Here is an 18,223-nt window from a genome sequence, read left to right on the forward strand (position 1 = left end):
CTTCGTGCATCTTGCATAACTGACAATTCAGACATTAATTTAAAATCAAAGATATATATATATATATTTATATATATATATATATATATATTTTTTTACAGTCACAAAAATACTTCTTCACAGACACACACACCTGTTGAGGAAGATACTGCTCACATCATCGTGGCTAATGGGGGGTTTCTTGGAGCTGGCAGCCATCCTCAAAGGTCTGAGGAAACAGTTGACCAGAATATAGAGCTGGTGGACGTACCTGTCATCACAGACACACACATGCAAACAGAAAAACACAATGTATTAGCTGGAATAACACATGGAAAAACAATAATAAAGACAATTTCAATTTTAATGTTCTTTTAATAATGCAATATTAGAAAATACAATTTCCCAAATTTTGTGATTTTGAAGTGTTTTATCTGTTGGCAACAATGGTTTTGCCTTAATTTACTGTATGCACACTGCAAATCTTTTTTACATTGAGATATGAAGAGAATTGTTCTGTATTATAGCTATACAGCACACAACTAACACACTCTGGTAGAAAAATAAATGAATGATACAAGTTACAGTGTTTAAAGAAAAGCCACTGTTTAGAATTGCATATTGTAAACAGCTGAGCATCTTACGATAAAGGGACAGTGTGCAACTACATATTTAAAACCCAAAATATTGCCACCCACTGATCAGTATGTGTAAGTACAAAGAAACCATGAAATGATTTAGTTTCAAGAAATGCTGGAAAAACGCAGCTTAATTGCACCAGAAAGCATGTCATGACATGTCATGACCCATATAATTGTAAAAAACTGTAAAAAACTCAAAAGTGAAAAGTATTTTTTAACTTAAGCCTAAAAGAGATAAATGTGGTATTAGTAATGTGAGTAACAGCAGTTTGAAAGTCCACTGACTGTAAAGTTGGTGGTTTAATTCCTTGCTTCCCCTGATGTTGAACTCCACCTTGCCCCCACATGTGCTCACCGGGCAGTGGATGTTCTCTGATATTTAAAAGTATTTAGTATAGAAATCATAATGTAGAAGTGCTGTATGAATGAGGATAAGTTAGTGGTCTCATAAGACTAGAAAAGGGCAATACAAATGCAGTCCAATAACCAGTGTATTCATAGAAACACACTAATAAAGTTTTTGATTATAAACTTTCTGGTTTTGCTGTTTTAAGGATCGTTTGCATATTTTTTTATCTTAATTTTATTTCACTAATACAAATCTAGATGCCATTTATGCAACAGTAATTTGTGCTCATTGTTAATAATCACAGCTTGAAGCTGGATTTATTCTTGCACGGTGTCTGCGACGGTAGGGCTGGCGTAGCTAGCTCTGGTGAAATGTGCTCTCGCACCCAAGTGTAGGGTTGTTGCGTCGTGTTGCTGTTTCTCTTCCGCGGTTTCCGCACAAATTCAGTGACATCGTAGCCAACCTTTCCCAGATGCCGCACAAGTATAAATCCAGTTTAACTTGTTCCAGATAAAAATCAGCAGGAGTGGTGGAGTACTCCTTCACCCAATTTGATAGATTTACATCTATTTAATTAAATTCAGTTAAAACTAAATTACGTCCACACAGCTACCAAATCATGGCGCTTCATCAAAATGATCAAAAAATCATTTGGATCTAATATTTCCATAGTGAGATAACAATGCTGCCATGACACTTTGCTACAGTGTGCGTTGCTGCTCTGGGCAATATGTATTTACATACTCTGTCTCTGCCTCCACCATGTTGAAGACGATCTGGTTCCTCTTCCTCATGCTCTCAGCATGAGGAGAGCAAATGTAGTCCTGTACAATGATCTTCCACTTCCTGCGACAGAGCCAGCCTCGCATGAAACTTTGCACCTGTGGCAACAAAGTTAAGAAAGTTGAGAAGTAGAATGAGAGACGTACAAAAATATTGCTTGGACGGGAGCCAGAACAGCTACTATTAGCAGTAAATAAAATATCATCATGTTGTTCTGACTTATTTACCTTTTTGATCTTTTTGATATCAGGATCTTCGTTTTCATGGTAAACATGATAAGGCCTCATCCGCGCCTTAGTTTTGTTCAGAGCTACAATCTTGAAAAAAAGGACAGAAAATATAAGTACAAATATGGAAAAAAGTGTCACTCTAAACCACGGGTCCAGTTCTTGATAGCTACTAACCTGCAACGTTTAGATGCATCCCTTCTCCAAACACCTGAATCAAATGGCTGAATTCCCTTCAACCCTGCAGAGGCCTTAACTTCACACACTTTATTTATCTTCTCTTTGTCATTAGTATGGAATTTTCTTTTATATTTTACATATATTGTCACTAGAATAAAAACTGGCTAACTCACTTTTTTTAATACACAGAAAGCTAAAGACACTCACAAAACAACTAAAGACAGTTTTCACCAGAGAGTCACCAGTCACAGAAACAAAAGGCTATTTTTTGAGGCTGACACTAAAAAACTTTTCTTTTATCAGTGTGGAAATAAGCTCTTTCTGGGACTCGTTTTATAATAGAAGATCTGAAAAAAAAATCCAATAATGAAATTTTGTAATTTTGATTGAAAGGTAACAAAATTTACTGAATAACCTTCTCATTATATTGGCCGAACAGTTCATTCCAAGATTTAGACACTAAAAAAACAGACCGTCCATAACAGCTTAGAATATCATTAATGTGATCAAATTTTAATGATGCAGGCACAAATACACTGATGTGCAACTAGTTTCAACTTTAGTTCTCAAATTTGTGTATTGTCTTATATGTTTTAATCTGTGGTTGTATTTTTGGGTAGGGATTTCTGTTAATTTTGTCACTACTATGATGTTTTTTCACAATTGTTTTAAAAATTGCTCCTGTAATAGCAAAATTCTGGACAGTACCTTAGCGAATACTGGAATGTATTTGTGAATTAAATGAATATAAGCAAGAAAAAATATGATTTAATGAAACAAAAAACAACATCCTACCCCAACATCCTGCCTCAGTATTGAATATGTGATTTTCATTCAGAGTGCATGTGTTCAGTGAATTAGTAGTGTGTTGATAATAATCAGACTTCCTCATTAACTAACTGCTGCCTTCATTCAGAAAGAGAGAGAAGGGGGAGGGTGATTCTCTGGCTGGTGGTAAGCAAATTAAGGCTTTCATAACATTGTGAGGCACAAACAGTATAATGCTGCCATGTTCTGAAAGGATCCATGAGAAGGGTTATATCTGTTTAATGATGTCAGGTTTTATTACATTTTTAGAGCCTTGTGCCAAAGACAGAGTCAAAATAAAGTTAATGTCAACTGAGGGAAGCCAGTAAGAGTGATGAGCAACTTCAAATATCTCTTCAGGGATAAAATGAACAAATTAGAGGTTAGGAGAAATTTCTAGCACAGTATTACTTTAACCTACTGTTTTTACATTCAGGCCTCTTTAGTATCTCTTCTCACTGAGACAGTGTAAAGTGTAAAGCATGGAATATGAAGCTAAGCTACTTCTTCATCTTCATTTTTCTCTTCACTATCATGCAAATGGCAACAGGGGGGGGCAGTCTGCCAAGAGTTGACAGTTACAGTGGCTAGTTGGTTGAATTATTTTTAAACATGTAGCAATACACACAACAACAAACAAACACAAGTATGTTTTAATGAGATGAATCACCAGCTGCGCACCAGTTCTGAAAGGCTAATCCTTTTTTCATGAGCAGCTCCATTACACATGCAGATGTTTCTCATGTAAGATTACTTTCGTTAGCATTTTCATTAACAGCTAGGATCCCAGCATCCTTCCAATGAGATATCATCGCACCGCGCAGTGGGAAAAATATCTACCACACTTGTTGCTCCTTAGGAGAATTACAACAACAAGCATGTCCTTCCTTCCCACAGAACAAAATTGTCAGAACTAAGAATTTATACAAGCGATTATTGACTCAAATGAGCAGAGACAGAATCGGAAACAACAGAGGAGGTGTGATTCATGGAGACGTTAACAGCTGCCCTATTGAGCAAATAGCATCCCCTGAGGTAAACTGGTACTCAGACCAGAATTCAGTTGCAATCAAGTCCTTGTACATTAAGAATAACTCTGTAGCACCCTCTGGACATTTCTGAGTGCATGTCAGTACAGGGTGTATGTGGCAAATTCTGCAGAGTCATTTAAATATTTGTTGTTGTTTTTTTTTCTTCTTTTATGTAATTTGGTTCATTTGATAGAGCTCACTTTACTTAATTTGAGCTCTATTCCAAAAGAATAGTTTTTATAAATACAGAAACACTGACTGTGCACTTACAAGCTGAATTATTTAAGTCCCACTGCATTCAATGATCCATGTAGTGGGGGTTGAGTAATTATGCTGGAAACTATAAGTTTAAATTTACTCAGATCAATAACTGCAAAAATAATAAAATTACATTTTAATTGAGCTATCACTTCAACCAATCAGTATGTTTTATATTAAACCTACATTTATAAGAATTGCATTACCAAAGACATTTTCATTTTCACAAATTCATTTTCTCTTGATTTAATATTTTTTGCAAGGAAATCACATCCCATGACCAGCAACATGGAGAGGATGCAGGATCATGAGGATTTAACTGTAGTTTTGTCTCATCGGCTTTGTTTCCTGGAATAATAAAACCTTAATGTAACAATGAAGAGGCATTTCAAATTGTCCAAACATAAAAAATATATCATCAAATGTAGATTTTTTTCCTTAATTTTTTTCTTGTTATCTCGAGAAAACAAACTTTGTTTTCTTGAGATAAGATGATTAAGGTGAGCTCAAACATAAGTGTGTGGCACCTGATTTAATGATCAAAGCAGACACCATGACAGCTGATGGGAGGGGCTACAGTGTATGCATGTAATTATGTGAATGGGTGATTGGTAAAACTTACTAGTCAGACACCTTGCAATTTCAGTCTTTGTCCGTATTGACAGAAGTAAAATCTGACATATTGATCAGTGATAGATGAGCTTGCGCTCTTTGCTGTACTGAGGCATCCCAGCACAGAACAGCTCTGTACTGGGATGCCTCTTGGATCCACCAGTTGAGGTGTAGGGAGAGAAGAAGACAATGGCTAAGCTCTCATCCCCACATCTCTGTAATTCATAACAAGTAGATTTCTGGGGGTAACCTGTGTGGAGTTTCCATGTTATCTCCATGTATGCATGGGTTCTCTCTTGGCTTCCTCTCACAGTCCAAAGACATGTATGTTAGGCTGATTTAAGTCTCTAAATTCTTGCTAGAAGTCACTGCGAGTCTGACTGAATGTTTGTTTCTCTGTGATGGTTCCGTGATGGACCAGGAGCAGCTCCAGCCTCTTTTTCTTGAGATAACAAGATAAATTATCTCATGATTACTAGAAAACGGTGTTTAAAAAAAAACATGCAAGCCCGGTTGCTCTCGGCTTCCATACAAGAGAGCTTGATGAACTGATAAAATAACACAATATATATGTCATAAGCATTACTGGGTCTCTGTTCAGCCTTTCAGCTCACTGATGTCCAGAGTCAAAGTAGTGTTTGTCATGTATTGTTTGCTTCAGAACAACAGTGCTATTGATCTAATTTGTGTAAACTGATAACTATATACCGTTTGTCTGAATAAGAATGAAGAGTAATTATTTCTAATTACCACTGTTGTAAGGCTCTGCTGAGTTTTACGGTGCAGCGATGGCAGCACAGAAATGTGTCGCGTTCGATAAGCATGGTTGTGAGTAGGCTGATGGACTGTCTTTATTGAACACTGGGCCTCTCCTCCTACACTTAGGGTTGACTGAGCACCGTTCACACCCATTTCTTCACAGCCATAAACACAGCTCTGAGAAATCCCACACACAATGCATACCAATAGGTATGCAAGTATATATATAGGTATATACATATGCTTCTTCATGTGATTCATGGCAGGAGAGTAATCACAGGGCTGCGTGGGCAGGCTGTTGAGTGACTGAATATAGAAGTTTGAAAAAACAAAAAAAAGACAAAAAATACAGTTTTATGAAATCTGTTATTGCTATATTTAGTTTTTTTTTTTAGCACTGAGACAACCATTGTGGAGGACCATGATCTTTATGTATTTGCTAAAATGAAAAACCTGAGGAACATATTATTTTAAATCTATGTGCATGTTATAGGCATGCATAGGTATGGATATGTGTGATTTACCTCAGACTTGAGCCTTTCAATTTCAGTGTTCTGGTCCTCCAGCTGAGTGCGGAGCTGATTGGAAGCCACCTTCTCAGTCTCCACAATCTGTACAAGGTGGATATATTTCTGCCGCAGTACCTCTCGTTCAATGATGATGTCAGAATAACTAAAAAATAATTTTTAAAAAAAAGCAAATAACCACAAACATGAGCATAAATGAAATATTAAAACCATTTAAAAATTCTAGAAATATGGACATAGTTAGTAGTCCCAACCAAACAGAGCTATTTTTATAGCTTGATGCTGTTATAGAAAAGTAATGGATTAAAAGAAAAAATAAACCATGTCATATAATAACACAAATTAGCTTCTCAAATGAGCACTTTAAGTTGGCGCCAACAGTAAGTTAATTGTCTTAGATTTTTATTTTGGGGTGAACTTCGCAGCAAACATACAGTAAACAAGTGTATTGCTAGATATCTTTTATTTACTATCACCCTGATAAAAACTGCACACATGAATATATAAAAAAGACCCTACAATTGTTGCACTTCTTCCTCTAGTAACCTTACAGCCACTTTTTTGAACGGTGCATGGTTTAATCAAACGTGCTGCGAGTGCATGCTATATGTCACACTGAGTAAAATGTGTCTATTTTGCATCAAACCTTTGGACTAAGAATGAATGCAAGCTGGCTTTCACACAGAACTGATATGAACTGATGAACAGTAAATTAGACATTAAGATTTAACAGACAACAACATGCACTGTCACCCTAAATTAAATTAATACCCTGCAATTAGAGGCGATGCTGTTTCCTTTTTATGCAAAGGAACAGGGAAGCATAATTTAATGACTAACTACTTGGCCTTTTTGGAAATACCCTTTATATAACATGCTTGGTATACCTCGCCTGTTGGATGGCCTCCACCCATTCGTCGCATTCACTTTCCTCCTCTGTACGCAACTCCAAAGGTTTTTGTCCATCATGACCAAACACAATGAGGAAGTAGTGCTGAAAGGACAAAAAAAGAGAAAAAAGTTGTTCATAATTGTGACTCTGAGACCAAACATTGACATTCTACAAGTCATATATTTACAACAAAAATGTTTTGGTTTGCTACCCTGCTCAGGTTTGGTATGAAGATTCAGCAATTTGCTTTTCAGGCTCTTTTTCTCCTCAGATTCATGTGAATCATATGAAGCAGGAAGGTTGCAAAGACAGGGAGGAAGACAAGATGAGTAAAAGCTGGTGGCTCAACACAGTCATTTGTGTCCTGAAATAAAACATCAAGACTTGTCTGCGCCTCCCTTCTCCACCAGCCTGTTATCAACATCAATTAGCCGGCTCTTGTCCCCCTCTATCACATTTCCATCAGTCTCTTTTATTCTGCTGAATCTCCCTGTAAATCTGCCTTTAAAATACTTTCACACACAGAAACATGCCAACACATGTCAATGAAAAGAGACCCACACCTAAAGCAGAGCATGCACACAGGACACAATATGTGTATTGATAGAGGCTTTAATTCAAATGGTTATGTCCTGGGGCACTGGGTTACGAGAATAGATGCTATTTTTAGTCAAGGAAAACAGAGAAGACTGAACTCTGCGTCGACTTTCTGTCCTCCTTGTCTCATCCTTTCATACACCCAGCTATTTCCCTCTCCCTCTCTCTTTGCACTTCACCTATTATCCCACTCCACCTCCACTGCCCCGCTCAACCAGCATCCTCACTTCTCTTGTTGTTGAAACCCACTCCTCCTCCTCCTCTTTCACATCTCTTCATACTTTTATCTCTTTGTATCTCTCTCAATAAGAATTCAGTGAACCAAATGCAGTCCAGAGGAGAGACGTTTGCCCTGCAGGAGGATGGATAGGCTTTAGTGCCTGCAGTGGGAACAGACTAGGGGACTGAGGACAGATTATTGGAACACACACACTCAGAGACCCTCCTCCATCTCCATCCTGCTTTTTATATATCTGTCATTTTGATTCACGCTCTGGCTGTATTTTACTACATCAACAACAATCTGAGCTCTAACAGTCTTTGACAAGAAGGGAAGTAAAGAGGGAAGAGGGAGCTGTTACATAATATTTCTTAACTGAGTACATATTTCTAAATTGTGTCACCACCTAACAAGATAACATTTCCATGGCAACACAACATCTGATGCTTCAGCTGCGTTTTTTTGCACTTCCATTTTCTGCTTTTTGGTGCTGCCTCTATTCATTTGATGCTTTTAAGGATCCATCCCGCAAATTTAAGCAAGAGAAGAAAAGACTTTCAAATAGAATGATAACATTTTCCTGATGCAGAGCCTCCATAATCTGAGCCTACATTATCTGCACATTAAGATTTACATATTTTATCCACTAAATATATATTCATTACGCTGCTTCTTTAATCACACAAACGACCTTTGAATTGACAGTATTGAGAATAGAAAGTAAATATAATTTCATATACTCAATTTTGTAACCAAACTTTTTTTTTTTAAAGTGACATCACTAACAGCAATTTCATAAAACTAAGACACTTTACAAATATTTACAACTGTGAGAGGTAAAAATAAAAGCTTTGAATGCAGGACAAATGTATTTAGGATTTCAAGTTCCTGGGTTCCTTGTATCATTCATGCACACATGGATGCACATGCAGGTGAATGACAGGCTGGGTGTTAAGAAGAGACATTGCATCAGACTTGCCAAGGCAGCGATACACTGCTAGATTGTTATAAACTGCTACATTATCATACAATTTGAAAAAGTCTGGGTGTTTAAAAATTTCACTTAGCAGTTAAACAGATGCGTTATTTAAAGTGGTTCCCTGCTTACATCTGGACTAAACATGCTAGAAACATAACACACACACTCATTTTATTACCCTAGTTTGGATCAAAACTTTACAAGCAGGCTGCCTCTATATGCAGATGAATTGCCGGACATTTATTCAGAAACCAGCTACAACTGAGTCCATGCCATTGCAAAACAAGCTTCACTTCACTTTTATTTATGTAGTTCCATATCTAATCTAACCATTTAAACACAGTTAACCCAACAGATTCCCTTTGAGCGGTGTTACGGCCGCCTGCTTGCCGGCTCAGCGACCAGCAGGACTGCAGCCTGGTGGCAGCTGACTGACAGGGAGTGCATCATGCGGCGCCGCCCCACCCCCTTCACCTGGATTGGCTGGCTCGTTACTGGAAGGCGGGCTGTTCGTCCATTGGAGCCCTATTTAACCTCATCGGCAGCATTATTCGGGGTAGCTGTGGACAGTGGTACACATGCCTGCCAGCCTGAGAGAATTACGGACTACTGTGTGGAATTAGCGAAGAATAATATTAAGAACTTTGAGTTGTGTGTGGTGTTCCCCACCCTGAGTGAGGTGAAGTTAATCTTGGTTTGTTTTTGTATACTTAATTCTGCTTTTGTGCGTGTTTCCCGTTTTTGTGGTCATTTTGTTTTTGGTCAATATTATAGTGATTGAGATACCCTCTAACGGGATACTTTAAGTTGGTTGATCATTTTGCTTTGTACTTATTTAAGTGTGGCCGATACCAGAGCGGTATCTGGAACCCATTTTGTTAAAATAAATTATATTTCCTTTAACTCTGGTATTCGGCTCTCTTTGTGTTCCGTCCTCCTTACCCCTAGAGCACGAGGATGTAACAAGCGGGCACTTGCTGACAAAAACAAAAGTAAAAAAAAAATAATAATAATTAAAAAAACTTTTTAACTTCAAACCTCTTGCAAAACTAGACTCTTGGAGGGTGGGCTTGTGCCTGTACTGGCTAATATGAGGAGAGAGAAAGAAAAAGACTTCTTTCTGGCTTGCACCAACCATAATGAGCACTGCAAGCACAAAACTTTAGAAACAATTACTGAATAATGTAAAGAGGTCTAAATATGTTTAGAAGCGTTCATGAGGATGGAAAAAATAATTAAAGGGATTCAATGATTTGATGAGAAGTACTTAATGTAAACAGAGCCTTTTTTGCCACAGATCTTGATACCTCTAAGCACAAACTTTTATATACAGTTCAACCATAGCATTTCTCTTTCAAAAAGATGTTGCATAAAGTAATATAATGTTGTGACTCTTTGCCCTGAATTCCTCCTGGAAAATGAAGACCAGTCTTCCCATTTATACCTGCTGCATTAACATGTGCCAGAGTTGTTAGTTTGTATGACTGAATAATTAATGACTATTTTGACTTATCTTGTTATATCCAACTTTTACATTTATATTCTACAATTCTACACACTCTTTACAGCAGCAATGCCCCAACTGCCCCCAGGCAATCATAAAAGTTTAATGTTATTGCACCCCTTACAGAAGATTCTGCATCATGGAGCCTCCAAAGCATTGCAGTGTCAAGGCTGTAACACTGCACCATACCCTCATTAACTGAACTGGAGTTTTTATTAATGGTGGAGAATTACAGAAGTTGCTCCGGCAGAGGCTGTAAACACATTCAGAGTGCTACACATTTCTGGAAAGCTATATCCAGAAATACTATTCTAATAATAATAAATATTTAAAAGCTGAGATGACAGGATCACTGGTGGGGTCCACTGACTATTATAGACTAGAATAGCCACTAATGATGCAACACTACCGTCTGCTTTGGTATCTCCACTGATGACTGACTAAACTGTGCAGTACAGTACCACAGATGGACCTTGTTGTGCTGACTGAATCTTACTCTTTTTAGCCTCTAAAAGAGACAGGCATTTTGCTGCTTTAATGTTATTGACTCTAATACAAAGCGGCATGAAAGCTGAGCCAGTGTTAAAAGATAGGATTCAAATCAAGGTTAAATGGAAATATGTTTAGAAAACAATAAGCCAACAGTCACAAAGCCCCTTGGGTTCTTGGATCTTAAAACATGTGCAGATATGTACATTCTATTGACCATTTATGAATGCATGCAATACAGTTAGTGAACTTTGCATGTACTTGACATTATATTTAAAAGCATATACAGTATTTATAAATATAAAAATGGTCAGACACTACAGGCTCTAATCCTGTATTGTATTATTCAACGTTATCCAACGTACAACGTTTTGGCCAAAGCAACAGATATGGCAGGAAAACAAAATCAAAACCGAGCTAAATATTTTGCAGTGTTCTAAAATTCAAATGACTGAGTTCGTGACTGTGAATTCAATCTGCATTAATTAAAAAATGGCAAATAGTTAAAATTAGTTAAAATTGTCTGTGAAGTGTGTTTAATCATATATTCTTATAGTTTTACTACCTATTTACATGGCTTTCAGTTTTGTTTTATTGATTATTATTTATTTAATTATTTGTCTATTTATTTTTTTTTTTTAACCAAAGTAAAAAGTTTTTATAAAAGCTTTTACTCTATTTTATCTCATTTTATGTTTTTTCATCTAATTTTATTTTACATTTTTTCCTGAACTTCTTTATCTGCATTTTTATTTTGTCAGTCTTATCAGTTCTTATTGTTTTTAAGTGTATTTATTCTTGTTTTTACTGTTAAACTCCAGTGTTTTCCTCCTGGGGATCCTTCACACAGGTAGCACTGCATGCTCCGTCTGCGGGGTTGTTGCCATGGTGACTGCCCTTGTCTGGGTGGCTGGGTGTCCTGCACTGAAGCCCTGTGGCTGTGGGGTGGACCCTGGCCTGCCCTGACCTGGGTGGTTCCTGTTATGGTGCCCTCTGTGGTCATGGGTGCGCTGGCTTCCGGTGTGACTGGATCCCCAAGATGTCATGTCCTCACAGCAGTGTCGAGTCAGATGTTTGTATTTTATTACCACTTTTATACTTATTTTAAGTTGAGAGACAGTTATTAGCGATGGGAGTTCATCTTTGTACAATAAAGGGTATGAGTGGGCCGGGCGAGTGTGCATGAAGCTTCGTTTGTATGTGTGTGAGTTTGTGTGCGACTGTGTGTGTGTACAATTATTAGGTGTGCCTTTTTATTTTTTGTTATAATTTGGATGTGAAGGCTTTTAAATCTTGTGTTGAATGTGCATGATTTGTTTTTATTGTGTAAAGCACTTTGTGTTGCCATATGCATGAAAGGTTTTTCATTTGAGGTTTTAGGTTGTCTGTTTTGTAAGAATATTGAAGCAACAACCTCCATGGCTGACTTAACTTAATTTAAACTCAACTAGTATAATAGCACCTCGTTGCCAGATAGCAGCTGGGATGGACTTCAGACACCCCATGACCCAATATTCAAATAAAAGGATACAGATGACAGATAAATGGATGGATGATTAAGTTAATAGCAAGAATTAAGTAAAGACACAGATGTGCGTGAAAATGATCAGCTCCAAAGTGTCAGTGAATTTGATGATATTAAAAAAAATGTTTATATATGGCAGATGTCAGGGTAACTTCAGGTTTTTGTCTCTTTCTGTGGATTCATATGCGTTGATTAAAATGCTCAAACACAAATTCATTATCAAGCTGCTACAACACAGTGTGACATGTGTTTCCACTTTTTCACTGCCACAGTAAAGAAGGGGCAACTCTGAAGTCTTGCAGGGTGATAATTACCCTTATAGAGAAAAAGAGAGCAAAACATATTTTTATATAAGACTAATCAAACAATGAATATAAACCATAGTCTGTGTGTGCGTGCTTGGGGTAGTGTTGGAGTATTTACACCATGTGTGCTCCCTTTTAAAGGAAAAGGAGAAAACAAATTACGAAAGAGGCCCACGCTGTGATCGTGAGTGATTATTAAGAGATAATCTCAAACCACCTGTTGTTGGCAGATCTCATAGTGAAACACAAATCCTTTCAAATGGAAATTTAAGGAATTTCTGGCTCTATAATCACAATAAACATCAATAACTCAAGTTTGATGAAACTCCAGAGAATGAATGAGAATATTGGACTTGAAACAGCCAAAGCACAAAAAGAGGCGCTGGGTGATTTTAGATATCACTGACAGATTGCTGCTGGTAATACTATGAGGTATACTAAGTACTCATAATGACCTGTATACAACCAGTTTATAAATCCCATGTTATGCAATAAAGTAATAATAACTCTTTCTAAGGGTTAATTCTGTCAGTGAAAGCATGAGTCATTATTGAGAAGTTTTACAGAGATAAATAGAAGAGATTGGGGTTCACTGTTTTCATAAATTGATCTTCAGGATAAGACTCACAGTCTACCTCTCTTCTTTTCATGTTCCTCTCATTTTTCAGTTCTTGTTGGGCTCAAACAGGGGTAATCATGTGCTGAATGAAGCCTCATAAAATGCTCCAAGGACAAGAGCAAAACAAACAAACTGGAATGAAAACCTTGCACACTCAGTAATACACATTTTAACTTACTAGCAGCACTGTCATCTATTATACTTCCCATAAAAAATGTAGTGGATAGAACAGAAGCATCTCCTGTCTTATAGAAATATTTTGTCATATCAAAGAAAACATTTTGTTTGATTCTTGCCAAGATTAGATTAATACAATACAAAAATGTGGCCAAAATTACCCTTTCCAACACCTTTAAAGCTCACTAATTATGTCTTGTTTATGACAGCAGGGTGATATAGTTATAACTGTAGCATTGCCAATTTGCCATTAAGGAAATTCTTGGTTTCAACCTCACTTGGAGCAATAATGTCAGGAGTTTGCATGTATTTCCTTTGTCTGTATGGGTTTTATCAGAATGCACCAGCTTCCTCCCAAAATCCAAAGACAGGTTAACTGGTGATTTTGAATTGATTGCTGGTATGACATTGTTCATGGTTATTTTGCTCTCTGGGACAGAGAGACTGCCAGTACAAGACATATTCCACATTATGTCCAGTTTCACCTGGGATATACGCCAGCCCCTCAACTCTGATCAGAAAGAAGCAGCTATATAGTATGGAGGGATGAATGTTTACTACTGCAAAAAGAAAAAGTGCTACTGTTTTCCTGGAGCCCTCTCTGGTTGCCATGCAACCATATGGTGAAGAGTCCAGAAATAGTCTCACACATACTGGAAAAAAACCTCTAAAAGTGTGAATTAAAATTTCAATATTTGAAAAACATTTTAAAAGCCTGTTTGGCTAGAAATCACTTGTTTGGTTATAGTTTAAACATGAGACAGTATTGACTAGTGTGAAGGTTTGGTTGTTGACCAAAACTAGCTAAACTGAACTAAGTAGAAAGGAATATAATTAAATATGCTTCCTCTACTTAAAAAAAACAGCAGTCTTATGGCATTGTAAAGAAAATGCTTAACATTACTCAACAGAAATAACAGAGGTTATAGAACTGTTGAATTAAACTAATGATACCTGTTAATGTGATAAAAACCAAAATATGGCATCCTGCTGTTTTCCAGTTTGCTTCAGTTTATCTTAAATAGGCTTTGGCCCAAAGAGGACAGCAGCATGCCTGTATCATGATCATATGTGGCTCCTTTTTTTGTATGATAGATCATTAACTTGCATTTGCGGATGGTATGGTGAACTGTGTTCACATATCACAATTTCTGGAAGTGTTTTTAATGTAGGGGTTGCACATTAGTGTGATGGTTAGCATATGACAGAGCAACAAGATTCCTATTTTCAATCTCAGCAGGAAATTTGAATGTTTTCACTGTGCTGCCTCCCTCAGTCCAAAAACATGCATGTTAATTTAACTGGTGATTCTAAATTGAAGAGTGAGTGGGAGTAGTTTCATGAGTTAGACTAATTTGTCTCTATGATGGACTGACAACCCATCCAGGGTGTTCCCCACCTCTTGCCTGATAGCAGCTGGGATAGGCTCCACTCCCTGTGAAAGCATGGTCTGGATTAAGTGTGTAAAGAAGAGGGATAGATGGATGCTTTGAAAGCAGTGCCTCCAGAGGGCTCAAAGAACAGGAGCATCCGATATTGATTTTTGATTCTCAAAATCATTTGATGACATTATGTAATGATGGAATTTTTAAAACCTTCATAATTTTATTCTGGGGAAAAGAGTTTATCCAAAATTGCTCCACAATTTGTAAGAACATTTTTTGCAGATTGGTGAACCTCTGCCCATCTTAACTTCTGAGAAACTCTGCCTCACAACAGCTGTTTTAATACCCAATCATATTTCTGACTGGTTGCAAATCAGCTGTTTTTTTAAGTACTACTTACTTGTCAGGTCTTTTGTTGCCCCTGTCCCAACTTTTTCACATGTTGCTGCCATTGAATTTAAAATCAGCTTATATTTTCCATAAATTTGTGAAATGCCACATTTTTAATTTACATTTAACACAGCCTCCCAAATTTATTGAAATAAAGTTTGTAAAACATTTGTATGCACAGCACATTGACCTTGCATTTAACCATTTGTACATAAATAATAACTGTTTTGTCTGTTTTAAAGAACACTGTTCAGGTACTATCTGATTTAAGTGGCTGCTCCCGTCCTCCAGTTTCCTTTCACAGCTACATACAGAAATATATTCTCATCTCTCTCATCTCTTGTTCCCTGTGTGCTAATTTCTTGTTTTATAGTTGCACTTTCCCTCCATCGTTGAGGCAGATGTTAAGAAGCACCATGCTGCCTTAATGCCAAAGATATTGATTGGTTTTACTTCAACTCTCACAGTGCAACAGCAGAAGACTCTAAATGTCGTAAATCTGTCTTACTAAATTCTTAAGAATCACTGTCTAACTGATAACATAAAAAAACAAACAGAAACAGAAACAACAAACACACTACTGCATACAATCATGAGCGTCCTAAAGGGATGTTGGTGTCCTTTTCTCTTTGCCACCACTCTCCTGCTGTGACAGGAGAAGCATGTATAATAGATGGCATCATCTCCAGCATTGATGATAACAAGACTGAGGAGCACACATTCTCAAGAGTCACTTGGGGGTCCTTACAACTATGACGCAACAACTCAAGAGAAGTCATGCAGCAGACTACTGGTTCAGATTTTATACCACTAGTATACTTGTTTTGAGTATTATTCTCACATTTGTTCTGCCATGTCTGTGGCAGCTTGCTAGCAAACAAATTTTAAAACAAGTTTATGCCTCACTGAGACAAACAGATCAAAGTAACATTGAATATTTTAGCAATTTGTAGATTTATGCTCCCTTACGTATATAAATAGTGACGTCCATTTCAAACGTTGTCATAAAGCGTTGTCCTCATACTTCCATGCATCTTTTGCGTTGCCATGCTTGTTAGTGGGAAGTGTTAAGTTCAGAGTTCATTCCCACGAGCAGACGTCAGTTTCAGACACCGTGGACCAGTGTTTGGACCAGTATTGTTTTCATCCGCCCAACGCAGCCTAAAACAATCGCATATCATTTCTTCAAAAGCTTACGCAGTTTCTACAGTTGTTGTCCTTGTCTTCATTCTTCTTCTGCTTTGTTGTTTCCTTCCTGATCCTGTTCTTCTTCTCTGGTTTGTTTTATTTCCCTGGTCGCATGTCAGCTGTTCTAATCAGCACTGCCCCCGTGATTTGCGATGGTTTTGCTCCATCTTTTGTTTGGATAGCTAAGCTCCCTGAAAATGGTCCAAATTATGCACATAACTGATGCAGAAGATGGACAAAACTGTCTGTCCGTCTGCGTATCTGTCTTCTGAGTCGAGCATAGATGAGCCTTAAGTGGTCATGGAAATATTTTTGACTTTAAATTCATACATTAGTAATAATAGCAGAACACTTTGCAAACAAGCCTACACTGATTTTAAGCAATGTAACTCAGACTGCCATTTTAAACCATGCATCTGAACTCCATCGAAGTTTATCCGCCTGGGAGTGAACTCATAAGGAGAATAATTGAGCAGCTTTGAAACAGAACCTCACTCAGAGAACAACCTCTGCAGCAGAATGGTTAAGAGAACCATCTTTTAAGATCACACTAATTTTAGACAGAGCAATCCTCAAGTAAATATAGATGTTAAGTTTATCTGATTCAGCTATTATTAGATTGATAGAAGATATTGGGAAAGACATCAGTGACCAACTATTTGAAGACCTGACAGCAGCGCCATGTTTCAGTACTGAAGTAGAGAGAGTGCCAATGTGGCTAAGCTGTATGTTCTCAGTGATGTTCTCAGTGATAAGGAAAGCCTCTTTTTAGTCGTATTGGCTGAATTATAATGTATCATGGGATGATGAGTATAAGGATTATATTGTATCTTTAATATTTTTGTTGGCTTTTTGTGTGTTGTGGTAAAAGTGAATGCAAAAAACAATGATGATCATTACACTAGAAAGTAACTGAATCTAGTTGTTAGCAAAGGGTTTTTTAGACCCCTATCCGGCCTTGCTAGCTCTCATTAATCAACTTGATGTCATGACAGTTTGTGAAATACCTACATTGGTTAAAGACACAAAATGCAGCCTTCTCACAACAAGGCTAAAAATACACATTCAATTTATCAGCCTGTCAACGCTCTACATCTTCATACATGTTCTTATACCTTGACATTGTGGTCAAATGCACATTGATTTGCACACTGCATTTCAATGTGCACTTAACCACAAACACTTGTACAGAAGTAAGAGGGGATGATAGCTGAAGAAAATCCATATACCTTCATGCAAGGAACTGCTATCATGTGATCCTATTTGCATTTCCTTAATTTTCTACTATCTTCTAACCTATAAGCGGTTACGGGTTAGAACTAATGTACATGCTTAGGTCTAGATGCCGTGATAACTAATAAAATTTAAATGGTTACAGTTTATAATTTTTTAATGTTTTTTTTCTATCACACAGTTTACATATTTTACACATTTCCTGGGTTTTGACCCCTGTCATGTCATATGAACATTGCCTAACAGAAAATGAAAGCTGAGGGGAGATGTTGCCATCTTACAATTTAAAACCCTAAATTGTAACAGTATGTTTTGATATTTGGCTAAAGATACCTCCTACACATTTTCTAGTAAGACTGGGCTGCCTTTATATGCAGGCTCTCTACTGCAGGCATAAAGGCAGAAAAGAAACAAACATTTATTTCATTTTTGTATGTTTGATACAGCATGGTGAAGTTGAATAGAGATGCAATTGGAGCCTTGAACCAAGCAAGATAAGACTTTTTCCTCTTGTTTCCTGCCTTTATGTTGATTAGGCTAAATATCGCTCAGCCCTACATCCACATT

At 37.2% G+C, this 18,223-nt stretch overlaps 1 protein-coding gene across 3 annotated transcripts in view; it reads right to left on the reverse strand.

The window, feature by feature from the left end:
- rasgrf2b (Ras protein-specific guanine nucleotide-releasing factor 2b) overlaps window positions 1–18,223 on the reverse strand; it is a 52,091-nt gene that overhangs the window by 26,166 nt on the left and 7,702 nt on the right. For all 3 annotated transcript variants that reach the window (XM_041999689.1, XM_041999688.1, XM_041999687.1), the window contains exons 2-6: window positions 7,041–7,147; window positions 6,151–6,298; window positions 1,980–2,069; window positions 1,714–1,850; window positions 134–250 (exon numbers count right to left, since the gene is read on the reverse strand). In XM_041999689.1, coding sequence (XP_041855623.1) covers window positions 134–250; window positions 1,714–1,850; window positions 1,980–2,069; window positions 6,151–6,298; window positions 7,041–7,147 — 599 coding nt within the window. The remainder of the gene's footprint in view (window positions 1–133; window positions 251–1,713; window positions 1,851–1,979; window positions 2,070–6,150; window positions 6,299–7,040; window positions 7,148–18,223) is intronic.

This window comes from Melanotaenia boesemani, chromosome 11, assembly GCF_017639745.1.
Source record: "Melanotaenia boesemani isolate fMelBoe1 chromosome 11, fMelBoe1.pri, whole genome shotgun sequence".
NCBI classification, from domain to species: Eukaryota; Metazoa; Chordata; class Actinopteri; order Atheriniformes; family Melanotaeniidae; genus Melanotaenia; species Melanotaenia boesemani.